The following is a 26,838-nucleotide window of genomic DNA, read 5'->3' as shown; positions in this document are numbered from 1 at the left end:
GAGTCTCTGAGGTAGGAAGTACTGTTCATTTACAATGACTAATAATGAAATATTAATCACTTTAAATATATTAAATAGTGAAAAGCTTACAGGGAGAAGGGTACGGCTGCAGACGGTGAGGTTTTGAAGGCACCGAGAGCTGTCCCATTTACAAGCTAGTTATCTAAACACAGAAAACCTCTTGCATTTTCTGTTGTAATAGTCTTGATTTTATGAAGCAAATAAATATTTTGGGGAATGTCCTTTATGTTTTTAAAACTGGATCTTAATCTGCTGACAGCTTCTATTTAGTGCTACCTAGGTAGTGGGGGAGAAACAGGGTTATGACAATTTTATTTGGTCTCAGACTGTATTTCTATAAATGTAGTAAGAAGTTGGGAAATACTTGGTGCATGGATTATATCAAACATTCTATGAAAAGATTGCCAATTCCTTTTCTGGAGCCAAATTCCCATTTGGCTGTTTGAGAATGATGTGCTGGGTAGACTGCAGTGATCTTTTCCAAAATAATGGAAGTAATTGTATTTTGAATACTGAAACTGAGCGAATATTTTTCAATACTAAAATTTTGTATTCCTGGGATTTGATACTTACATGCAGAGACTTCATTCTTTTAATAGAGTTTAAGGTTGTTTTTTTTAATGTAATATGGAGCAGGTATTGCTAGATCTGACTTGGTGTCTTTCAAAGAATGAAAAAGCTGTCTTGTTCTTTCTGCCAGATAGAAAATAACTAACCAAAAATAAACTAAACCCAAACAAGACATACCTGTTTGGCATCTCTGTGCATTTCCTTTCAGTGTTTGATTTTTTTTCCTGAGAGCCTGACGTTTTGTATTCAAATATTGTTTCATTGATACCAGTTCTATTAGCAGAATCCAGTACTGCATGTAGAAAGCAATTTTGAAAGAAAATAAGCATATGTGTCAATATTGTTCACCTGTTTGGCTGTATATCAATGTTTCAACACCACTGGAATGTACAGTATGAGAAAGGTCATATTATTACTAATAACATGCTGTTTATTAAACAGAATTTCACTTAATACTGGATTTTACTTCAGAGGCAAGTGCATGTGACAGTCACAAAACATAAGGTGCCATTTTTATGAAATCATAATAGAATGGTCATTACTATGAGCAAGAAGGGGAAAGCTTTCTGCCTTGCACTCAGTTGTCGTCTTGGCAGGATGGGAGAATTTTTGCTGCTGCTTATGCTCTGCTTGTTCTGCGAATAAATACAGCTTCAGGCTATAGAGCAGTGAATCTAACATCACTCATCAGCACGAAATTTACTCAAACTTATGCAGCTTGTGACTACCAGGCTCAGAAAGGACTAACCACTGCCAGGACTAACAAGAATCTTTTCACAGAGCAAAAACTATAGTTATTTTTCAGAGTTGCAGAACATGCTGTAAAATGTCTGTAAACAAATGGAATACATTATGTAGCCTTCCATCCTTTGTATTCCCATTTTGGATTCTAGAAAATTAAGCTTACTTCTCAGGCTTAGTTTTCCTCTTAGAAGTATGCAGTTTAGCTTTAACGTATATAGGATTTCAGTTTCTCTGGCACTTTCTTTGGCATCAGTTCTCTGCTGTTGTCTTTGTACACTTAAAGTAGTTATTCGAGACTGTGTTGCGCTTGCAGCTTCTGAAGATGATTTAAAACCATTACTGGACCAACCTGATTGGTATATAAGCCACAACTTGTATTGCAACAGCTTGCCAACTGATAACCTAAGTGTTGAGCTATGTGTATACTTATTTGAGTATACACTTAGGGTAATGTAAATAATTTTAGCATGGGGAGAGAGGCACAATAACAACAGGGAGTATTTTGGTTTGCTTTTCTGAGGGGAGGAAAGGTGGCGTATATCAGTTTATATATAAAGTAAGACAGCTTTAGATCTAATGCCTAGCTAGGTTCTGAACCTTAAACCTGTTCAGAGTAATGTGGCAATTTGTTACAACTGAGGGAGTGTGAACTCAGTCTCTGTAATCTGTCAAGTCTAAAATGAAACTGAGTGGCTCGAAAACCAGAAGGATGTCAGCTATTGCTGTAATTAATAGGAGCTTTGTAGTGAAAAATCATATAGCCTGAAACACTGTTGAATACTGGCCCACTTAAATTTTTTGTTTAAAATGGTTTACCGTAACTGCTAAAGTGACAGGACCTCTACAGTTACCTCTACTGGTGAAGTCAAAGAGGATTTTGGGTGGTACCACGCTGAAGGTAGCAGGTGACATAATGTTATGCATCTCCTTAATCACTAAGACATTTGATGAAAGGTTGTCTGGTAAAGAGTGTCTTTCTTGGGAGTGTAGTATTGCCTTCTGTGACTCTGGAAAAAGGAGCCATGAGAAAACAGCTGAAATTAAAGTAATAGTATTTAAGTATCTGTGGTGCAATTGCTCGCATGTGTACATGGGCCTGTAGTGTCAAATTTTGTCTGGTCCCAGCCATGAGGTTATTACAAGCTTGCTTGTTTCATACAAATCAAATGAATTGCTATAGGAAGAATGAAATTCCCTCAGGCATATAAAGATATCTGTTCTTAATGAGCTGTCTGTCCTTATGTCCATGTGTGTAAGTATATAACTCCATAATTTATGTGAAGTGCTACAGGGAAGGACATTAATTTGCTGTAGATGAGAAACCTTTGCACTTCTTCAGGTGTCTTCTCTCAGGCACTCGTGCTGTTGAGATGGACTGCACTGCCCATAGATGTATTCTTGAATGCTTCTTCTAGAGGATTAAAAAGACCTAATATTGTGCTGTTTCTACAAAGCTGCCTTTTATATTAGAGCTGGGGGTTTTAAACATCATCCCCATAGTACCTGTTACCTCTACAACCTTTTTTTTTTTTAAAGTGAAAATACAAACTCAAACAGCTGAACTACAGCTGAATTTCTCTTGTCTATTGTATTCAGCAGTGTGTTTCTGTGGCATTTTACATCTTCTTCCTGAATACTGTGTTACATCCTTATCCTTGGAGAGGGATCAGTTCCGGAAGGACTTTCTAAAACAGTTTCATGAACTGATTTGTTTATTCATCTGCCTTTTGCATTTTTTTTTCCAACCCATCTCTAAACTGGTACTTACTGTTCCAGTTTGGTATAGCTTAAATGTATACATTCTTGGTCTGTTCCTCAGCTACCAAGCAGTGGTAACAATGTTGTATCACTAACATCACAAACAGTATTTTACTGAACTGCAAATAAATCTGAGATATCCTTGAAGGATATGTTTGCAGTTGCTTTTTTAATAAGCAGTGTCTCTGTGTTTCTTTAAAAGTTAAGCTGTGTTAGGTGCCTTAGCTTTAATTCTGGTACACGCAGAACCTCGTTTCATTCTTATATAAAAGCGAAGTATTTTCCAATATGTAAAGGTGAGAGATTGTAGCCTTATATGGTGTTTAGTCCTTGTGTCCTTTTATTGAAGGGCAAACGAATGACATCACGACTGAGGTGGTGCAGGTGCCGGTGAGGGAACTCCTGCAGGGAGCGCGTTCCGTCCCTTGCCCGGGGCTGCAGAGTGAGTACCCATGCTCGAACGTGGAACCGGGGCTGCCCGCCGCCTCGGCGGTTTGGAGCCTGCCCGAGAGCCGCCGCGTCAGCCTGCGTGCGCTAGCTGAGGTCGTGCTCGATGTGTCACGTCATGGGTGGGCAGTAGGCGGTGACGGGTTTGGCGGGCACAGGCCTTCCGCGGCGTGGGGTGGTGGCGGGGCAGCCCGCTGGCAGGCTCCCCCGGGCCGCTCCCGGTACCGAGGGCCGTGGCTGTTCCCGGTTCCCGGCGCGTCTCCGGGGCGGGGCAGGGTGCGGCCCCGCCCCGCCGAGGGGGCGGGCGCATCCTCCGGGGCGCGCTGCCCCATTGGCTGGGCCGGCGCGCCGGGCGGCACGTGACCGGCGGGGCAGTATTGGCCGCGGCGCTGGCGCAGCCGGTGGGCGCGGGCGGGCGGGGCCGGCCGGGCCGGGCCGGGAGCTGGCGGCGGCGGGATGGAGGCGCGGCGGCCGCCGACATGGGGTGAGTGAGTGCCGTGGGGCCCGGGCGGGGCGGCTCCCTACCTCTGTCAGGGCGGCGGCGCTGGGGAGGGAGAAGAAAGCGGCTTAAAGAAAAAATAATAATACAAAAAACCAGCCCCGGGCTGCGGGAAAAGGGCTGCCGGCGCAGGGGGGAGGAGGAAGAGGAGGAGGAAGACTGGCCGCGGGGCGGGACCGGACCGAGACCGGGACCGAGCCGCTTCCCGGCCAGCCTGCGCGGGCCCCCGGGCGGGCTGTGGGTCCAGGGGGAGTGAGGGAGGGAGGTTTCCGGGGCGCTGCCCGCGGGTGGCACCGGCCTGGCTTTGTTAGCGGCGACGGGCGGCCGTGCCTCCGCTGCCGCAGCACCGCGTCCCCGCCGCCGGGAAGGGCGAGCGGGGGTACGGGAGGGCGGCGGCGGGCCTGGCGGGGGGAGCGCTGGGCGGCCGGGGCGCCCCGGCATCCCCTGACTTCTTACACGTTCATTTAACATCACAAAGAGGCGCCCGGGCCCGCGGCTCAACCTGAATGCTGTGGGAAACCTTGATAAATTATGTATGAAGCAGTGGGTCCTTTCTCTGCCTTTGTCAGATACGCAGCTTTTATTCTAGTAATTAGGTCACTGCCAGCAGAACGCTCCTTGCTTTTGCAAAAATTCTGCTGCGATTTTCAGAAGACACGTATGCAGCCGGATTATTTCATCCTATTCGCTGTTTGGGTTAAGATTGAAAATCCTTCCTGTTGGTTTACATGGAGGGCCCCGGCTACGAGCTGTAAGGAGCATTTTTCATATGGTAATTTTCTTAAGGGGATTGACAGAGCCTGGTTTTGACTTGGTTTGGATGGTCATATGCTGAAAGATGCCTTTTAAAAGCATAGCAAGAAACAGACAGCTTCTTATTTTGCTTAAAAGTATTTTCAGTAAATTACTGTGCATTCATGAATAATAGAATATAGATAAATTTCAGTTTTTTAAATACTTCCCCCCTCTGCTGTTTGGTCTGTTGACAGCACTCCTTAATGTTCTTTCTACTTGGTTTTACTATTTAGTAAATTTTTTTGTTACTTCTAATGCAGTTTATAGATACATGAACATTGTGTCACAATTACAGTTCTTTGAAAATACCTATAAGCATATGTACTGAAAGTAGTTTCCTGGAGCCAGACTATTCTACATTTTTAAGGAGACTCGATGTAAGTGCTAAAATATTTTTTCCTCCTTCTCCATTCTGTTAAGTACAATGGTGCACAAAAAAGCTTTGATGAAGGCAAGTCTACCTTGCTGAGTTTAAATTTCTGCTTTATGGTGAACATCCCCTCAAAACATTCTCTGTATATATGCCATTATTGTTTATAATCATAGATTTCCTGTCCATCAGTAGGAGAGGTTTTGGATGGTGTTGAATTTTAAAACATCAGTTGAGGACTTACCATTTGGAGTAATTGGGTTCAAATGGTAAATTGGTGATACTGGATGCTTCTCCTGTAAGGTTTTGAATGTCCATTACACTTGTTTAAACATTAGAAGATAAAATAGGTGTGGAGGTGCTTTCACCACTTCTTTCTGAAAGGAAAGGGGGTGACAAAAGCACAGTAGCGATTATGGTGATTATTATGGTGGTGCTTCTTCTTGGACCTTTTTAAGTCTTAAAAAGAAATGGCCTTAGTATAATTTTGTGTAACAATCAGAGTAGTTCCTGGAAGAAACAGTAGTCACACTCTTAAAAATGGCAGCTTGAATAAAAGATCATTTTAAAGTATCATACTCTAAAGTATTTATGAATGCAGACTTTCCTAAACGTCATCCCTCAAATGCTATCACGATACCTGCCAAAATATTTGTATGAAATATTCAGTTATGATGAATGTTCTGATAACAGGTTGTCATAGTACACTATTAGTATATCACCAGGATGGAATAATACAGCATAAAGTAGAAATCAGTATGCGTCTTAATTCGGTTGGTATAATGTTTATGTTGATGAAACGTGATTTTTTTTTTTAATCAGTGTAACGAAATCCTGTTTAAAATAGGCTATACTACTAATGATATGCTGTGGCAGTAAGTTACTCTCAGTGAAGACCAAGTCTCCACTGGTGGTTTTCCAAAATTTGTGCAAAATCTGTGTGAACAGATGTTGATATATTTCCTGCAAGACAAATGGTCTTCTGTTCCCTACAAGTGCTGAAAGGAACCCTGAAGATGATCCTGATAGGTCACCCGATATTTCTTTATTATAAAATAATAATTTTTTTTTAATTAAAGCTGATTTATTTCATGTTAATGGTTTTGCTTTTAATTTGTGTTTTCATTTAAAATGGGAAAATAAAGACCTGTCTCAGACTTTTTAATATCTTAAACTTTCTAGAACTGAATCCTTAAAAGATGATGAGAAATATAAAAGTAAACAGGAGCAAGTCATATGCAGTGAGGGCATATACAATTAGCCACAAATAGCAAGGATCATCATCATGAAGAATGAGTGTTCAGGCTTGTGAATCATCCCTGGTGTAATATAAGTTATGATTCAAATGATGTCTGGGCTACTTTGTGTTCAATATAGTATTTAAATGCAAATCATGTTTCGTATTTTCACAGTTGTATTCTGAATGCAGCATGACTAACCAGCTAAGGAACTTCTCAACCCAGAATTATAAAGGAAGAAGTGGGAATTTTTTCTTGGCAGTGTAATAAAAGCTGAACTTGACTGTTCTAGCCTGAAATATATGACCTCTGGATTTCACTCTTTTCTTTATTAATAGGAATGTTTTTTTGGATTGTTCGCATTCTTTAGTAAAATCCCAAACATGGGGTGACTTCTGTTTCTCTCACACGCGTGCGCGTATGCACACACAGACACAGACTTGACCCCCATCATACTTGTCCTGCAATGGGGAAGGCAAGCCAAGAATTCACACCATCTTCTCTTTCCTTCTGCTTCTGGTCTTTTAAGGAATGCGGAGAACATGGCTTATTGTTTTGAACCTTCATCAGCAAGTTAGGTTTTGGTTAAGAAGAACAGATGATGCTTCTGCTTACAATGGTTGGTGAGCACAGGGCCACTGTTGAACATAAAGAAGTATCCCAAAATGTAACAATGGTTTGAAAGCTCTTGCCAATTTATGGAAGAACAAAACCAAAAAAGCTCTCTACCCTATGCCCCCAGTCAAAAGGATTTAGGAAGGTCAGGTATGGATAACAATTCAGTGGTTTAGTCTGCTGTCCACAAGGATGACCTTTGTGCAGAAGTGGGTAGAAAAACTGAGCAGAAAATCCTCTCCCTGCAGCAGACATTTAGAGAAAATTGTGTGGCCCCCTTTTAAAGGGACTAACCCTCTCACATTGTATTAGGATAACTGGTAATAGTAATGGCTTTTCATCTGTCCCTTGCTTTTTCTACAGGGCTGAAAAACCCAGGAATTCAGGGGGTACCTAATCTAGAGATTATAATTTGATATAACTTGCTGTTGGGTTTTTTAATGTCTTTTTTAAAATCTATAAAGTAGTGTTACATAACTTAAATTTCACTTTTTGATGTCAAAGCCCTTGTTGCTAACATCAGCTGATGATGAGCAGTTTTCTGTGATGGCTGTTTTCTGCTCCTTCCTGCATCTCTCTGATGACCTGAGTTTGCTCATGTAGAATGAATAAGATAATGAACTGAAGATGCCAGATCTGCTGTTCCATGCATGGGCAACTCTCATTCTGTACCAAGTATTTTTTTAATTCTCTAATCATACCCAAAGCCTTACAGACTCCTTTCAGACTCCTCGTTATATTTGTGTGCCCACATAGCCCAGATGAGGAACAACTAAACAAAACAACCTCTTGTCTAGCTGCTACTGACTAGAAAGAAGGTTTGGGTTTGTTCTTCAACACAGGTAGCGGTAGGAAGATTAAATATGCTGGCAACAAAAGCCATTTTAATAAAGCATAGGCTTATTCCCTAGTTGTTCAGTGTAGTGCTGGAGAAGGCAGAAATACACTTTTTCTGTTCTATTTGGAAAGAATCAGGGTAGTGGGCTTTTATGATCTGAGGCCAATGTTTTCAGTGAGTAGGAAAGGAGAGCATTAAACGATGCCTGTGAACAATGAACATTTTTAAATCAGCAAGCCTGGAAAGCTTGCCCCAAACTAAAATGGATAAGACAATCCCTGGCCCACTGATACTCATTTTTTTATAAGTTTTTAAAACACAGCACATAGAGTGCTGATATTTTCCTAGGGTTGGAAAAGGACAAACAGAAGGATATTTACATATAACCATTTAACCTGAAGACAAACTTCAAACAAAATAGTGGAAAGTCTGATGCAGGGTTTAGTCAAAGGAGAAATTGAATTAATGTAGATTGGACTGGTTTGATATGTTCAAATAAGAATGGCCAGAAAAACCCTCCCTTTATTCTCTTGAGTGTATTGATAAGGGTAACTATATAAAAAGGGTCCATTTAAGGCCAAAGTTAGTAAGTGGGGCTGGCTTACCTTAGAACAGCTGTGCTGGATTTTTGCCCTGTCTCTCAGCCTTGTTCCTCTTTTGGAAATACCCATGTAACAGCTGCTGAACCATTGTGTTTGATGGCCCAGCACAGTAAATTAAACCAACACCTATTTCAGATTACCTTGGTAGTCAGGCAGTAATCTGCAGTGGTTTAGGCAGCTGCCACTTGAGCAGCTGAGCCCTGCTCTCTTCCCTGGGTGGGAACCTTGTGGAGATGGGTAGGGCAGACAGCTGGGGGTAGCCACTGGTGCAGCTGTCCCAGCATTAGCTCTAACTGCTTCCAAGTCAGAACCCCTAGACCTAGTGCTTAAAAAAAAATCTGGTTTTAAATATATTTAAGATAAACTATTGGAAAAATCTTACGACAGCATGACTAATTTTTCCCCTGTATTCAGTGTGATATGCCCTTTAAGAAACCATTCCCTGTTAACTGCATGAGAATGAATGACAAAAAAATGACAGAATGGTAAAGAATAATACGGGCAAGATATTGGGCTCAGTACTGAAGCGTTGGGTAAAATTTGTGGATGTAGAAAGAAATCAGTTGGTCGTCCTTTCTAACGTTACTGAGTGATAATCTAGATATCAGTGAACTTTAGACTCAATGATTACAAGTTGTTATATTAAGAAGATAAAGTACATTGTGAAAAAATTTCAGACAGCTCAGGAGCACATCTGCTTACTGCTGGTAGTAGTAGAATGCCAAATTCTGTTTGCTTATTAGAGAGCTGAATATCCAATGTACTGCTCTCAACGAAGTTCATAATCCAAAATCCATTACATGAACAGGAACCTTGGCTGACTTCAGTGTTTTTCGGATTGGCCCTTACTGAAGAAAGTAGTTCTCCCTTTTTTCACTGATTTTGATGTCTGAAGCAGCCGTACAACTTGTTTGGTTTTTTTTTTTTTGTTAGCAAATAAAAAAACTCCCCAGGCAGTTATGGTGGGTGACAGAATAATTATTCCATAATTGAAATAAGTTGTAGCGATCTAAAATGTTATCTAGCTTTATGTATAGATAGTGCTAGGTCTCTGTCTCTATTGTTGAAAAAAACACATGGTAGGGTTTTCTATCTTATATTATTCTTAGCCTCTGTTCTGAAAAGACTAATTTGTTCTATAAAAGTTGCTTTATAAAAATAGGATGCTCTGGTAACGATAGCTTCTATAGATGAAAAAACAGTAATGGTGGTCTGAAATATTTTCATAAGAAGATTTAATTCATATATCACAAATTGTTTGGGTTCTTAAGTAGAACCACTTTAGGGCATGTTGAGTGTATATGCTTACTGATGTCAAAGCAAAAGTCTCTGGTCAGTAAAAAATTGTAGGTTTTCGGAGAATATTGTGGAGATTGCCTGTCTCTTGGGGTTTGAGACTAAAAAGAGTACATTGACGTTCCTGATTTCCGGGCAGTTGTTACTGGTATAGTTTTGGTTTTTTTTTTTCCATGTAGAAGAATGCATATATAAATCTAAACAGTACATTAGCATAAATTTAGCCTTCTCGTTAATTTTGATTTTAACGTATAAGAGTTATATCCAGCTTGAAATTCTTCTTTGATATGTATATTCATGCAAACTGCTGATTCAGTAAGGCATGAAATTCTTTGTCGTAATTTCACCTTCCTTTGATAGAAGATGGAGAGGAATCCTCTTAATGATGAGAAATATGGGTCAGGGAAGTAGGGGACCTAGATTTTAGGTGCTTCTTACAATGAGAGAATTCAATTTCAAAGTTTCTGTATTCCAAGAGGGTTATTTCTTGGAGTAAATCTAGAGAAAGGGATATCTCCATTCCTGCCTTTGAATGGTAACCTCTCTGCAAAGATGGAACACAGAGTGCAAAATGGAGCTTGACTGAAGCATAGTACTGAACTTTGCAAAGGTGGGTTGTGCTGCATGCGTCATGCATTTTCCTGTGGGCTGGGTGAAATGTAAAATGGGTATTGGAGTCCAGAGCTCATCCTCTTCCCTTACCCTCCATTCCCCACTGTAGTGGTTTTGTATAAGGGGCAGGATTAATTTATTCTTGATTCAGCTGATTCTGGTCCCAGTAATCTTGAATATGTTGGTGTGTGTATGTGCAGTGGTACAGCTTCAGGCTACTGGGCCCCATGTAAACTATTCCTTTCTTTTGTTTGAACTGTTTAGTGGTTACTTCTACTGTGAATGAGGTGATACATGGCTGTGAACCCTGTGTGTCTGAGAGTTTGACTTGGTCAGAGTTTGACTCCTTCCCTAAGGCAAGTGTTTTGAACACTAAGAAATTACAGAAGGGGATGCAGCAATACAGCCAATTTCTATTAATGCCACCAATTCTGTTTTTAAAAATAAAGTTGGTATTTTTGTACTCATAATTTGGAGCATAAATCCAGGGATTAGTTTTGGGACCTGAACACTGATCTGATGTGTCTAGTTTGAGGCTATGGGTTCAAACCTATTTCCAGAAGCGAGGCAGATTTTAATTTTGAGAGTGTTAGCTCAGTGTACATGGAACAGCTTGTGTGTCTTGGAGCCTTGTGATTTAAATCCAGAAACTAAGTGTCAGTGTTCAGCATCAGAAAAGCCTAAGCTCCTTTGTGGTCACACATTACCTGGGTCCGTTCCTCCTACTTTACAATTAAACAGCGGTGCCTTTTGTGAAATAGCTTTGGCATTTCATTATTTCAGGAGAAAAAGATACAATTAGCTTGGAAAGATGAAAATAATTACCATGTTCTTCTGTACTGATGTTTGGGAATATAATATGGGATTTCTGAACCATTAAGTTCAGTTCCTTCCTGTGCAGTGAGCTAGGCAAGGATTTTGCTGAATTTGCAACTTCTAATGGATGTTTCCAGTGTACAATGATAAATGACCAATTTATACCCATTTGTTCTGTGTCAGTATTGTGTTTTAACATAAATATTTTTCTCCCTCTTGAGTGTTTTCCCCTCCCTAATAACAAAGTGTACCTGTTTCATTCCAGCCTTTGTTGTGCTGAGGCAGCAAAGGCTTGCTTGTCTAGTCTCTTCTTATATGAGAGACCCTCTAGTCCCCTGATCACTTAGCGTCTTTTTTGCACCCACTTAAATTCTCTTTTCTTACCCATGTCTGTGTAGAATGACTTGAGAACACTGGGGGTTGTGTTTGCTTTCCTTGTGGCAGTCTCGTTTCGGCAGTGTGTGGGTGCCCTGCAGGCTGGCTGCTTGAGAGGCTTAGGTTGTTTCTCCCCACTCACTGCTTCCGGGTGACAAGATTCCTACATGAGTGAGCTTACATTGTTGGGCTCCATTTTTCAGTTCATCAGATTCCTTGTGTATTATGTGCATTCCTCTGACCTCGTGTAACCTCTTGAATTTATGGGATCAAGTTTTGATGCCACTTCTTGGGCCAAGGTCAATAATGAAATATTTAAAAATACCTGTCTTGGGCTAGTTTTGGGGGAACTCTGCAAACAACCTGCCTCCAGCCCAACAATTTGGCTTTCAGCACTGCCCAGTGTTATCTTGTCTTTGAGCTACTCCTACCCATGTACAGTTTTCTGCTCATGTGTATTATAACTGTGGCTGGTTTTACATGTGGCACTGTATCAAATGCCTTGGTGCAGTTGGGGTAGGTGAGATCCATTATTTCTGAAAAGACGTTTACTGTTCTCCTCAAATACATGGCAGCCTTTCCTTTACAAGAAGGAAGAAGGAGAATTATCCTGGAGGGATATCCAGGGAGGTAAGTGTACATCTGTGTGCCTCCACGAAGTCCAGCTGCCTCAGCCAGTGGGGCAGCAGACATCGCTGGAGGCAGATGCCTAGGTGGCTCGCAGTGTATTGCTAACCTGAGACTGGCTGCCTTCAGTCCAGTTTTCTGTGTAGACGTACTGACTGCAAACACACTTTGCCCAAACCTTGCCATGCTCCCCAAAAGTATGATGTAGATACCCACCCTCCACCCTCAGGGTGGAAAGAATCTAAAATTTGTGCGTATCCTGAGGTGCCGATAGGAATGCCCTAGTGCCAGGCATTGCTGCGATTCCTGCTGGTGCAGTCGCCTTTCCAACAGGCGCCTGGGCAGCCAGCAGAGCTGCTGTCAGGCAGCATGGCTCCTGCTGGACGCTAGCCTGGCAGGGGCGAGTTTCTGCCTGTGGCAGTGTTGCTTATTGCCCATTTGGGCCTCTATTTAACAAAAAAGTGATGATGTTTTAGATTACCCAGCTTGTTGCAATCAGCTGACTTTTTTTTTTTTTTTTTAATCTGAGAACCCACAGAGTGAAGTTTGACATTTGAATAAACCAGGAAGTGACTCCTGGTCTGAGGGAGAATGCTGTCTCTTAGTGGTGATGTCCCACTTGCATGTTACAAAAATAAAATACACAAAAGGAAGCTTAGGAACGTAGATCAGGAGGAGGAGAAGGCAAACCAAACCTACTCTTCAGAAACTGGATCCTTACTCATTTAACATAAGTACATTTAAGCTTATTTTGCATTTAAAATATCAGAGCTGTGCAGTTGCTGTCTTTCTACTGTAGCTCCTCCCCTGAGTTTTCTCCATTTGCTTCATTGTCCCCTAAGCTTTTTATATTTTCCTCCTTTGAGTTACAGGCCGCGTACTTAGGAAGTTCCTGCAATGACACTGGAAGGGTTACTTGTACATGTAGGAAGTACTAGGCATCCTTCTATTCTTGTGAAGGGCTGATGAATAAGAAATCGCTAGCTTCAACTGTAAGAGCGTCAAACGTGGTTAGCCATGTTTTAGTTAACTTATGTTGTTAGATGGACGCTTTGGATTTTGGTTGGGAAAGTGGGAAACAGTTTGAATTTTATAATTTAGAGTATTTGGTTCTTTCTCCTTTGTAATGTCTAAATAATTGTGGTGGTGTTCTAGGGATGTGTTACAATATTACCAAAATAATATGGGATATTTTATCTTTTTATACTTCTGTGCAATATCACCACTTCTTGTGTTGGAATTTTGAAAGTATATTGGTTTTAATCTTTATGCCTTGGAGGGTATTTTTACAAAATATTTGATCACTAATACATTTGATACTTTTTTCCTGTTAAAATTCCTCAGTATTTACTGTTTGCTTTTCATACATATTTAGTGTGTGCTATTCACACACTGTGACTATCTTTCATTTAATAAAATAAGCAGAAAGTCAGCATCTTTTAGATATGGTGATGGTGCTTGTTGTCTATCCAGAAATGATTAAATGTGGTCTATTTCCTGCATAGTCTCTCAGTGTTAGAATTGAAATGTGAATACTAAGGATGCTTTTCTGTAATGCTATGATTTTCTTTCACGTATTCTGGCTTCCGTTACTACCTAATGCAATTGTTAATGAACGTCTTTCATTTTCTTAATCATGTGTCTCAAATGGAAGCCCACTGAAAAAAAGTCTTTGAATTGGCATTAGTTCTAGGCATTAATAATTTGGTTTAATGGATTTAAATTAAATGTTTAGAAAGTTGAGTGGTAAGTGGGAAAGAGAGAGATATAATTTTATGGTTAGATAAGTTTGTTTGTTGGGTTGTGGTTTTTTTTTTTCTAAAATGTTTAAATTTAATATTTTCTCTTACTTGTTTTAGGGCTGAGGGTAGCCCAGGATGGCCGCAGCTTCATATGATCAGTTGTTAAAGCAAGTTGAGGCATTAAAGATGGAGAACTCCAACCTTCGGCAAGAGCTAGAGGATAACTCAAATCACCTAACAAAACTGGAAACCGAGGCATCTAACATGAAGGTATTGCAAGCTCTGTGCCTGTGCATCAGCATTTCTGTTACTACCTTTTGTGTCATGGACTGGTAGTTACTGCACAAGTTTTGTGTGCTTTCAGATTCCTACAGAAGTCCTTTTCCAGGCTGTGTAGGGGAAAACTATCAAGTCTACTTAGTGGAGATTTTTTAATTTGAAAATTCAAATATTACAAAACAGGTTTTTAGAAGCAGCTTCCAGTTTTCATAGCTTCTTTTCTGGTGTGTCATGATAAGCACTACCATTCTGGCACTGCTGTACTTGCCAGCAGGAAGGCCAGTCAGCTGACATAGTTTGACAAAGCAAGTATTGTTCAGCTCCTGAAAACATGGGAGAGACTGCAGGTTTTCAGTGTTTTAAGGTAAGGTTAAAAATTTTGGGGCTTACTACAATTACAATATTTAACATCCCAAAAGGAAAAGTTTGTTTTAAAATGAGACAAGTTTTCCAGCCTCTCCCAAAGCCTAAATGAAAACTTAGACAGATCTGAATGAAATTACTATCTGGTATTTATTGGTTAAGTGTAGGCCTTCAGAGCTACCTATCCAACTGGAAACACTAGGCTCAGCTGGAATTTAAGATAGATCTTGATCAGTAGGGAGATACATACACAGCTGCATCCATGTGATCCATGACACTGAACAAGGCAGAATTTCACAAGCATTATAGCTGCATTAACGTAGCACTCTCCCTAAGCTGACAAATCATGATGCTTTTTGCTAACAGCCAGCAAAAACAGACTGCTTTTGGTACCTCAGTTAACATGGCTCAGAAATTGTTGGTATCTCTGTATAAGCTCCCATATAGGGTAGGCATATTCTAAATATTAAACAACGCTTGTGTGTCCCTCTCTTTGCTTTCTAATCTTCCTATCACAGACTTACTGTTGCTTTATAACTAATCTTTCTTTTTAAAAATATGGTAATGTGTTGAATGTAGCAATTAAAAATACTTGGAACTGAACTTTATTTTCCTGCAGCATGTAGGTTGTGGCCTATATATTCACTGTAAGAAGAAAAATTTTCTTGTGTTCTGAAGCACTGTCACTAGTTAGGACACTTGAAAGAAGCACAAATATTTCAGATACATTTAATCTTTGGTTTGCAGTATAAAATGAAAATGGTTCTGCTGCCTAAGTTAGAATGAAAGTAAACAGCCCTTCACACCAGCTGCTTGAAACAGTGGTTGGCATTAGCAGCTGTGGAAAAAAATTGCTTGTTTGCTCAGTTATGTATATGAAAGCTAGTTACTGGTTTTCTTAAGATAATATAACAAATTTGTCAGTAACTCCCCTACATGCCCTGTCATTGCAGTCTAAAATAAGGGAGGGAAGAACAGGAGAGACGATCTTCCTCATAGTTCGGAAAAGGAAGAGGGGAAATATGTTTTTTTCCTTTGTTTGTCCCCATAGTTATTTTTTCTTACCTTTTTTTTTTTTTTTGCTCTTGTGCAGATAATTAAATTTCCACTAACGTAGAGACAGACCAGCTGTATTATAAGCTGGTCTCTAGGGCATTAATTTGGGATGTGGAACAGCTTTCTGTCCTTACTTCAAACCTGGCAGACCATCAAACGGAAAGTGACTCCACAGAGCACTGCTGATGAACATATTCAGAGTAGATGTTGCGTTTTTTCGCTCCTGAAATACCATTCTAGAGCTAAGGAATTTATCCTTAAAAACTCCAACTCAAATATCAAACTCAGTATGTCTCTCTTCATGTTGGGGGATGGGTGGGGAGGAGATTTTTTAAGATACTTTTAATCCACATTCTGTGAAGAAATCCTCATCAACTGTGTTCCTCAGGAGTGCTTGCTCCTGCACCTGAACCAGGAAGCTGTTTCTTTCCTCTGTTTGTTCCAGATATATTTGGAAAGTTTCAAAACGTACCTTCACCTTAACTTGAAGGATGGTGTAGGAATGATCTTGGAATCTGATTGGAGTCTGTGGGTGAAGTTTGATGGGGGTCATTGCAGGATTGTCTTTAGTCATGAGATAATTTAAGTTTTGCAGGCTTTTGGAGAAAGTATGCGGTGGCTTTGTTCCACTGAAAGAAACTGCATGGTTTGTATGGTTTCAGTACCATAATTAGGGATAATTACAAGAAAAGTAATTAGAAGAACCAGAGCATTGGAGATTGAAAGCCCTTTGGCTACTATATAAGCAGTTAAAACTCCAAATATTTTAGAAGAAAAAGATCCTTTGGGAGCATATAAATGTCACAGAGCCCTAGCGGCCCCTCCCACCAAGTAATTAATGGCCAAGTATTAGTGGGAGAAGGGGAGCAGCAGTGGGGAAAGCAAGCTGTGGTTTTATGGCAAACCTCACTGTTCTTGCACCATGAGTTTTGATCTGTGGGCTAGGGCAGAAACATCTCATAGTGATTCTTTGGACTGCTAATGAGTTTGCTTGGGTCTTCTCTTTTGACTTATTTAATTGGTTGTGAAAGGCAATAATGAGGAAGGGCATTTTAAAGACTATCGTCTCTTTAAAGAAATTGATTTTGGAAGTGGTAGTGTTAAAATGCTGTGTAAGTGTAGCTCATCTTTATAATCACTCAATTTCAGAAATGTAATCGTACTGGAATTAAAAGCTTAACGTGAGCTCATCTTGCACATGTATTTATTATAAAAGACTACTGACCTATATTAGAAAAATGTCCGAATGCTTCATGTTTAAAGCTAAATTTCATATTTAAAAGTAAAAACTGCATTTGCTGACCAGAAAACAACATGATGGGGAAACAAAGATAAATGTCATAACAGGGGCGCCAAAATTATTAGTAAAACAGTGTCTGCTTTATTTTTTTAATTTGTGTTGTCCTAGAGATCAACTGTTCAAACAAAAGAAATCCCTCAGAGTATTATGACTAACTTGGGAAGTTCAGTTGTTACTATTGGCTTACTGTCAGATGAAATACAGCAGTTCGGTATGATAAAATGTTCTCTCTAAATCAATAAATATGCTGTTTGATGGTCAATTAAATAATGCTGTTGACCCATAAGTGAAGAATGGTTTCAGTGTCTAGATGTAGATAGAAACTGTAACTGCAGAAAACACATAGTGTGGACAAATTTAGAAAAATATGAACATAGTTTTATTTGATTTTGAAACCTGGAAATTCATGAAGAGACAAAATGCTGTCCAATGTCGGCTACAATACTTTGTAAATGTAAATGTAGGAGACTTTTCGCCAGTAAAAGACCTCAATTTTTGAGACATACATTGCAAAAGAAGGCTCTCCTGCCTGGTTCTTACAAAAGACAAGTATTTTTTCTGTTAAGGATAGCTTGCTTTTTTTTTTTTTTAAATGGCATGGCTAATTCATATCAGTGTTTTTTCCTATACGAAATCTGGGGGAGAATAGGTGTATGTAACTTAACTTCAAGTGCTCAAGAAGTAGCAAAAGAATAATGTCGTCTTGATTCCCATTCTCTCAGAGTGCTTGGATTTTACAGTAAATGAGTAATGCATGTTATCTTGTGTAAGGAAGCTATTATTATTATATGTGGTGCTCTGTGGGCAAAACATTCTCTCTTTCATCTTTATATAGTACACTTAAAATTATATTCTACATATGATTTTCCAGCTTATTTAATGTCCTCTGTATTGTGTCCACACATATCAATAATCAAATAGGAAGACTGTCAGTAGAACTAATTCAGATTTCTTGAATTTTTTTGAGAAACCTTCTAACTTGCTAAATATACACTGTAAAAAAAATAAAGCAATGGTAAAACTCTTGTCAGAAAATCATACGTGGCTTGTTCATGGGTTTTTTTACACTTTTGTGGGGGGTGTTTTTTTGGCAGATCATTGTCCTTATCTAAAGGTTTTAGCTTTACTAATTTTCTGTGTTTTTTGGGGTGGTTGGTTTGTTTGTTTGAAGAAATTCAGGTTTAAAAGTCTAATTCCTAAAGATATAGTTAATGTGGTGTCCAGAACAGGTCCAAAGAGTGGTTTATTTTTTGACATGGATGGCGTTTGTGAGTTTCTTCTGCTAATTAGCACGGCAATAAACCTTGTGATGCTATTATCACAGAATTATGTTGGACTGGAATGGATTTTGACTAAATAAAAAGCAAGTGCTAAGAAAATTTGAGGATTTTGATTTTGAATGTGTTTGTACAATGTCAATGTTAATGTGGTTGCAAAAGGAATTTTAAGCTTATAGAATATAATATTCCACATTTATTCCAGTGTTGTGCATACTTTGTGAGGCTGATTAATGAATACTCAAGTTAGCAGAATTAAAGGTAAAAAGTGTGCTAAAGGAGATGCCATGGTGCCTGTTTTTCATCTTGTTTCTGTCATGATGGATTTGTGAGAATGAGAAAGCTTATATCTTATTAGGACTGTGCTTCTATAATTAAATATGATTAAGTTGTATTTTATTTTATCTGCAAATATAAATTTTTATGACTATTTAATGGGATGAATATACAAATCCTTAGCAGGAATAGCAGACTGACCAGCAAGTTAGCAACTTAACAGTTACAGTAGCTTGTTTGTTTCATTAAAAAGAGGGAATCTGAAAAATGTACTACTTCCAGCCTGGAGTTTGTTAGCGTACATTTTTTTATAAAAACAGAAGATAGATGTTCGGAATGTTCCAGGAACTACTGGCTTGCAATATTTTGACACTCTTACACTTTTTGGACGTGAACTTTTTGTCAGCTTTATATGGAAGTAGCATTTTGTGATCCATAAGCTGTAAGAGTTTAAAAAAAAAAAAGAGTGCTGGTCCTTTACATCAGGTGTACCAGTGGCTGAATCACATCCTTTTTTTCAGAAGTTTACACTTGTAGTGACATAAGATTTCAGATACTCTTGGTATACTCGGTCCCCCTTGCCCAAATTTTAAAGTTTCCTTTAAAATGGCTGGTGAGGGATTCTTTTTTTGAAAAGTGTGACTACTTTTACCAGGTGTCTCTTTGATTAGGTAAACAGGTGATCACATTTCCTTTTAACTCACCAAACCCCATTTTATGGCCATACAATCTGATTAGCCACTATTTCTTGATCTTTAACCTTGAGAACCTACTTTATTCTGATCAGCTCTCTCTGATCTTCAGTGTTTAATGATCTTCATTGTAAAGCACAGAAGGTGCTAGGAGATAGTTTTGGAGTGGGCACAATAATTTTTAGTTCAATGTATCATGTTAAGCCATGGGCTTGTAAATTAGAATTTGAAGCCAGACGTGTTCACATAGACCTCTGATACATACAGCTTAACAATTTTGCCATGTGCTGTATACACGTGTAGTGCGTACGTGTCTGTATATGAGGTTCCTCAAGCAGATAGTAGATAAATACGTCTAATGGATAGCCATGTTTGCAGTCCCATCTTCAGAAATCTAACAATGGTTTTTCTTCTAAAGTCCAGAAATTACACATTTCGTTGGGGATGCTTACTGTATCAGATAACAGGACTCTTCCATCTCTTTCCAACGGGAGAGTATTTTTAGCTTCATCTTGCCTCTTCCATTTCTCCATTTTTTGGTTGGCATCACAAATAGTAAAATGTTTCACCAAGGCATACAGAAATTAAAAAAAAATTGAGACATTATGTTAAGCTATGAAAGCTAAGCATTCAGTACACAGAAGAGAAATGCTTATGTTAAAACAGATATATTTGATCTGGAATTGCTATTAGTGAATAGGCTACACATAGGAAGCAAGCTGTGGTATAACTTGGGATGTTTGTATTTGAATCTTGAATTTAGTACCATAGGCATTTCTTTGCGGATCATGTTACACGTAACAGTATTAGCATCATTTCCAGAACTGTCACTGGAAATCTGATTTCCAGGTAATCTGAGGTGTGTGGTATATTGTTATTTCTGCTAAGAGGTCAAGTCAGATACAACACAATGGATTGTAGTTGCTTCATGAACCATAACTAATGTGATATCTCCACAGTAATTGCCCATATGGAGTGTAGGGAAATACCCCTGCTAGGCAGAGAACATCTCAGTGGCCCTATCTCAAATTTATTCAGCCTTACTGCTGAAGAGAGATCTTCTGTAAGTTGATGACACCAAGTTGAGTGGGGAAGTAGACCCTCCAGAAGGGAGAGCTGCTCTGCAGAGAGATCTGGATAAGCTGGAGGAGTGGGCCACCAAGAACCTTATGAAGTTCAACAAGGACAAGTGTAAGGTCATGCACCTGGGAAAACACAATCCAGGAGTGCAGCACAGACTGGGATCCACCTGGCTGGAGAGCAGCTCTGTGGAAAGGGACCTGGGGGTCCTGGTGGACAGAAAGCTCAACATGAGCTAACAGTGTGCTGCTGCGGCCAAGAAGGCCAACAGGGTGCTGGGTTGCATCAAAAAGGGCATCACCAGCAGAGAGAAAGAAGTCATCATCCCGCTCTACTCAGCGTTTGTCAGGCCACACCTGGAGTCCTGTGCACAGTTCTGGTCCCCTCTATACAAAAAAGATGTGGACAGGCTGGAAGGGGTCCAGAGAACGGCCACCAAGATGATCAAAGGACTGGGAAGGCTGCCATATGAGGATAGGCTGGGAGAGCTGGGTTTGTTCCGCCTTGAGAAAAGGAGGCTCAGAGGGGATCTCATCACTGTGTACCAGTACTTAAGGGGTAGCTACAAAGAAGGTGGAGACTCCCTTTTTACACAGAGTCCCGTGGAGAGGACAAGGGGGAATGGACACAAGTTGCTCTTGGGGAGATTCCAATTGGACACCAGAGGGAAATTTTTCACAGTGAGGACAGTCAACCATTGGAATAATCTTCCCAGGGAAGTGGTTGACTTGTCCACGTTGGACACCTTTAAGAGTCATCTGGACAGGGTGCTGGGCCATCTTGTCTAGGCTGTGCTCTTCCCAGAAAGGTTGGACTAGATGGTCCCTGAGGTCCCTTCCAACCCGTGATTCTGTGAAGTTAGGTACCCTGTAGCCCCCTGAGATTCTTAGCCAGCATGCTTCCACTTGCTTCCTTATGTATCTTCCTTTGTTGTCTGTTAAATGTAGTGATACCTTGTAAAACTGTAGAATTCAAACGGAAGAAAGTTCAGTAATTTTTTTCTTCCTCCAGACAGACATCTGCATTGCTTACCAAATTTGTGTGTATGTATGTAGTTTTCATGCAAGATCCTTTACATATTTAAATCCTTCTGGTTATAACAACCATTTGGAATTTTCAAAGATCAAGGTCTGTATTCTGTGTTTAAAATGGCCTCAGCGTGCAAGTTATGGAAGGTGGCAGGTGTGGTGCCACTTTTTAAGAAATAAGAAAAGTTCAGGAAAAACTGTTGATCTACAGACCTTCAAGCTTGAGTTTGTAATGGACATGTAAGAAATCACAGTAGAGAACAGACTACTAGTGCATGAAGTGTTAACATTTCTTTCTTAGGGAGAAGTGCCGCTCACAAATACGAGTTCTCTGAAGGAATCATTGAGTAGGAGGTAAGCAATATTGGCACTGATGGGTCTGCTTGGATTTCTAAAATGAGTTTAGTAATGTGCCTCATCAAAGACTTCTGGAGAACCTAGGTTGATTTAGGAAGGTTCTTTGACTACTAGCCAACTTAAAGGTAGAAAATGAAAAGCAGAATAAACAGTCAGGGTTCGCATCGTTTTGTTTTACCAGTAGTGTCCTAGTGAGGTTTCTGCTGTGACCTGCATTTTTTCATCATATTCATAAGTTATCTGGGAAAAAAAGAGATTAAAATGCTTCACTGATGATTTTCAGTGTGGTAAAACTGAATATGGAATGTGAAGAGCTGCAGAAGAATCTTGCGGTATTGTGTGACTGAACTGAATACACAGCAAATAAAATTCAGCACTCCAAATCATAGAACAGTCATGATGGAAAACAGCCTTAACTTTATATACGTAATTAGGGGTACTGAATTACTATGGCAACAACATAGAAAGAGGTCTTAGAGATACTGTAAATATCTCACAATGTCAGGGTTTTTTCATAAGTTGTCTTGTTAGTGCTTAGTTTGGATAAAAAAAATTGGTCTGATATTGGGAATTACTGGGTGTAGATAGCAAAACAAGAAAGTTGTAATTATGCCAGGATGGACACATCGTGCATCCAGAAGTTGAGTAGTATGTCCTGCTCTGATGAAACTCCTCAGGAGGGATCTAGTAGAATTAGTATAGGTAATTAGAAGAATTATGAAAAGCTTCCTTAAGTGACATGATTGAATGGAATGGGACCTTTGAGGGGGAGAAGATAGGGAGAAGGTGGCTGAGCTCTAGAAGATCATAAATAGCGTGCAGAAAGTTAACAGGGAATTATTAGTTTCCCTCAGTACTAGATCTAAGGGACATCAAATGACATTATCAGATAACAAGCAGAAAACAAACACAGCAAGGTTTGTTTCTCATCGTAAGTCTCTGCTGTGGGAGCATTTGTATGCTGGAAGAACTGATCAGGAGGTAGTACCACTAGAGGCATGGTTTCAGGAAGTCTGCAAGTCAAGGCCAGCTGGAACTGGGGGGGGACACGTACAAGAAAAATGAACAGTAGGTTTTGTTTTGTTCATGTATTCTCAGTAGATTCCTGCTGTTGGAGGTGGGATGTTGGTGGTCTGTCTCAGTGTGAAGGGCAGCATTTGCTTTTCTTTCTGTTTTGTTGGTGGTTTTTGGTTTTTTTTTTTGCAGCTGGGTTTAGCTCCCTTAAGAAGCAGGGAGGAGGATGAGGAGGAATTTCTCTCCCTTCTAGAGCTTCAAAGCATTGTAAGGTCAGGGGTGAGGGGGGTTGATTTGGAGGGGGGTGAAGGAGGGGAGGTGGCGGCAGCAGCATCCTGGGATCCTATGGCTGAAGAAGAAATCTGGAGAGCCTGTGGTAGAGTAGGAGATGGAGACCTCTGCCAGGCCAGTGATGGACCAGGTGGCGCTCTGCAGTTCACATCTGCCCTGCAAGGGTAGAGCAGGCAGTGCGGGGGGTGTACTAAGACTCAAGAATAGCAACTGAAGCATCTCTTCAAGTAACTTTCTTTTTTTCATTCAAATGGTTAATATTTTTAATTAAAAGGTGAGCTAATTACCCTGGTTTATAGTTTAACTTTTTTTTTTTCTGTTTAAAAACTTCTCAGTCTCTTTGGGAGCTCAACAGAAGTGTTAATGAGAAGGTCTAAGGAGATCCACCACAAAGCTCTGGCCACCTGAAAAACAGCATTGTCGCCAGTGCTTTAGGTTTTATGTTTCTGAAGAACGCTTGGGTAAATAATTTCAGGAAAGCATTTTTGGTGTAAATTTGTACTTACATCATTTGGGACTAAAATGTTCGGTAATTTACCATCAAAAATTCTATATGAGGTGGCACTAGCATAACTTCTTCACATTAAAAAGTGGTAGGTTTTGAGTGGTGGGTTTTGCTTTTGGTGGTTTTGGTTTTTTGTTTTGATTTGATTTTTAGGAAACCAGAATTGTGAGATTATTGTATGAACGTCCAGAGAATTCGAGTAATTTAAGTTGCCAATATGATCGTGTAGTTTCCTTACCATTTATTAGGCAGCTACAAAGCATCATGGTCATCCTGTGATGTCAATACTATGCTGGTATGAGGTTGTGGACACACTACCATTTTTTACTGTATCCTTTGGTTCTGGCATTTGTTTTTTCCACATCATCCTAGTTCTGGCTCACCTGGTTTACAGCTTTTTGGAGAAGAATCCTGTTTACCTGGATACAGATGGAGGTGAAAGAAACTTTTTTTTTTTTGCTTGCTACTAGCAGCAGCTGAAGATAAATTTTCCCTCCATAATTAGCCTGTGTGTCACCAACTGATGAGAACCTTCCAGCATGCTCTTCATCTGCTCATTGCCATGCAAGTAGCGTACCTCAGAAAGTAGTGCCTGTGTTGAATCTGCCCTTGTCCTGGCATTGTTTCCATGCATCTTCTAGCCAGCTCTAATGAGTCAACTTCACTTTGTCTGACTGATTTTTCAGCATTCTGGCTGATGTGGCCGAAGTTAAGGATTTTTTTTTTTTACACTTTGTACTCCTGGCTTTTAGGAGTTATTTGTATGGTATTGTGCACTCTGTGGACTTAACAGAGCTCGTTTTTATTCTCTAGACTTCCATTTTTTTTAAAGCTTGTTTTGATACATACTCTGTCTGGTACATAGTAGAGGCTTTGTTTGGATTTCTTTGATACTTCACTGAATTTTGTTGTGGCCCAGCTTTAGGGGAGCCTTAAGCAGGAACATAAATTACAGCAGACAATAAAGGGAATTGCAGAAGGAACTAGGATTGTTTTGAAGACCAGCTCAAGGTGCAGTAGCAAATGAGGAGTTTGTGTAATAAGTTTCCTGCTTTTGAGAAGGAAGCCGTGGGAGGGAATCAATGACTTGAAAGTGTAAATTAAAGAAATTTCTGTGAAATTCTTCTTTGTATCAGTTTTCAATGGTGAGGATGTTGCAGTGAATCTGTTCAGTGTATCTGTTCTTTGCTTGTAGCACTAACAAACGTTGTGATTGAACCAAACTACAAAAAAGTAGTAATTTACACAGTAGAGTACATTTTCACTTTTTGCTTCTTTAGATGAAAAAAATACTACCAAAAAAAAAAAAAAAGGTTAAAATGCATTTTATTTGGGTTTGCACGTTCAAACATTAAGGAAATTCCAGCTCTAAGGTAGGCGATGCCACCCTGGTTTTGTCAGCTGGTTTGTACACCCTATGATACAACTTTACCTATGGTACAAAAAACCTTCCAAAGTTAGCATGCTCAATGCTCACAGTAAGGATGAAAATATACCCTTCTATAAATAGTATTATTTTCTAATTTACCTCTGCAAATGAATTATTTAAACACAGATTTTCATGCATATAATCATCTGTAGAGAGTCAGGTATTTCTCTTGAAAGTTACTTCCTGACAGAAATGCAAGGAAAAAATTGAACCTTTTTTTTCCAGAAAATACATTTTACTAAAAATACTTTTTTTTTACAGTACTAAAACTCTGTTATCTTCTTTCAGCTGAACTTCTTAGCCAAACCATGTCTCTTTGAATGAGTTGTGGTCTCACTATGAGTGGGTTGCATACGTCATGGAAATTGCATGATTGTAGTCACTGTCAGAATCACCGTCTGTAGACAGCTGAGCTAGTAAGAGAGAATTCAGTAAGAACTGTGAGATACAGATCTCTCATATCACTATGGCATCCTGGACAGAGTGTGCTCAAAACCCAGTTACGTTCAGTACAACCTACCAAAACATTTTGATTCAATATTAATTTATATTTTGCTTTTAGTGCAACTGAATTATGTTTTGTATTCTGAAATAATACAGATTTTAAAAATTCACTACAAGCTAACTGTTGTGCTCAGTAATGAATCAGCTAGCTGTAGAAATTTCGGGTTGTACCTATTTTATAAGGGAGAACTTTGAAAATATAATAGTAACACAGGATCTGACACTTTGAAAGTCAGGTCCTCTTCCAAATGATTGGCCATATAAGCATTTGTAGAGCAGATAAACATATACCCCCTGCTCTTGGTGAAAGCCTATTTTAGCTTTTTAATTCATCCCATTCTGTACAACAGGTGTGTTAAAAATGGATGGAACGTGGTGACACCTTGTTTTGTTCTTTGAGTAGCCATACCAGATTTCTGCTTTTTTCCTCGTATTTGCTTTATTTAACTGCCTGTATGAACAACCTCCTAATGCATGGTAATAGCTAGCTAGTCTAGTTTGAGAGTGAAATGAGCTGTGTATAGTCTTATACACAAAGGCTGTTCATCTGGAGAATTCTTAAGGGCAATTTGGCAGAGTACTAGCTACTATCTTTTTGCTGCCCAGTAGTCTTCCATTGACATTGACAATGCTTCTTTTGAGGCTACATTTCTAAAGATTTTACTTTTGACTCATGAAAATGCTGTTTTTCAATGTTTTTTAACAAATGCATTGTTTGATGAACAAGTAGGGAGAAAAGCCATTGATTAAGCAGTAACATTCCTTTCCTGTATAAATATTTGTGTAATAGGTGCTAAATTCTGAGCTTCTATAACTTGTGCTGTGTGAATTCATCCAGTATTTTCTTTCCAGTATATGCTTGGTTTCCATTTAATTTCAATACTTTTCGAACACGTAAGTGCTTGAACTTTTTAAGTCTTTCAAGGGAGAATTGTAATTATGGTTAGCACAGAAAACATGTTTTTTTCTAATACGAGCTTTCAGCTTCTCAGATTAGTTCTCTTACCCTCAGTTGGATTTTGCACATGCAGAATGTTTTTGTGGTACCCCATGCACCCATGCTTTTCAGGAGAGAAGAGGTGATGTCTGTGAGTCTTAAGACAAATAAAGACTGTCACATCAGGATTGTGACATGGGGCAGAAGAATACTGGTAGTACAGTAGATATGCAAGGGATAGAGCAATGGATAGACCCTCTAAAAATAGTGCTAAAAATAATTCTGAAAATACTAATGTGTATTGATCATTTGATAAATTCTAATGTGTAAGCGGAAGAAATTTCCATAAACTGAACTGATTTTTACAAATTGAACCAAATGATGAATTCTGGGAAATATTTCTCTTTAGTGACTGTACAACTAATACATTTAGATATCTGCCAATAACTTTAAGTTCATGTTAACTAAAATGCAGATACAAAAAT

At 39.4% G+C, this 26,838-nt stretch overlaps 1 protein-coding gene across 4 annotated transcripts in view; it reads left to right on the top strand.

The window, feature by feature from the left end:
* The window catches only part of APC (APC regulator of Wnt signaling pathway), a 103,256-nt gene that overhangs the window by 20,855 nt on the left and 55,563 nt on the right, over positions 1-26,838 (top strand). For 3 of the 4 annotated variants that reach the window (XM_075079741.1, XM_075079742.1, XM_075079738.1), the window contains exon 2: positions 14,083-14,235. In XM_075079741.1, the coding sequence (XP_074935842.1) occupies positions 14,101-14,235 (135 nt within the window). In that variant the 5' untranslated portion in view covers positions 14,083-14,100. Of the gene's footprint in view, positions 1-3,963; positions 4,025-14,082; positions 14,236-26,838 lie in introns of those variants that run through there. The other variant, XM_075079740.1, reaches the window with a different exon arrangement.

This window comes from Phalacrocorax aristotelis, chromosome Z, assembly GCF_949628215.1.
Source record: "Phalacrocorax aristotelis chromosome Z, bGulAri2.1, whole genome shotgun sequence".
Classification (NCBI taxonomy): domain Eukaryota; kingdom Metazoa; phylum Chordata; class Aves; order Suliformes; family Phalacrocoracidae; genus Phalacrocorax; species Phalacrocorax aristotelis.
The sequence above is the reverse complement of the archived record's forward strand: the minus strand, read 5'-3'. Positions and strand labels throughout refer to the sequence as shown.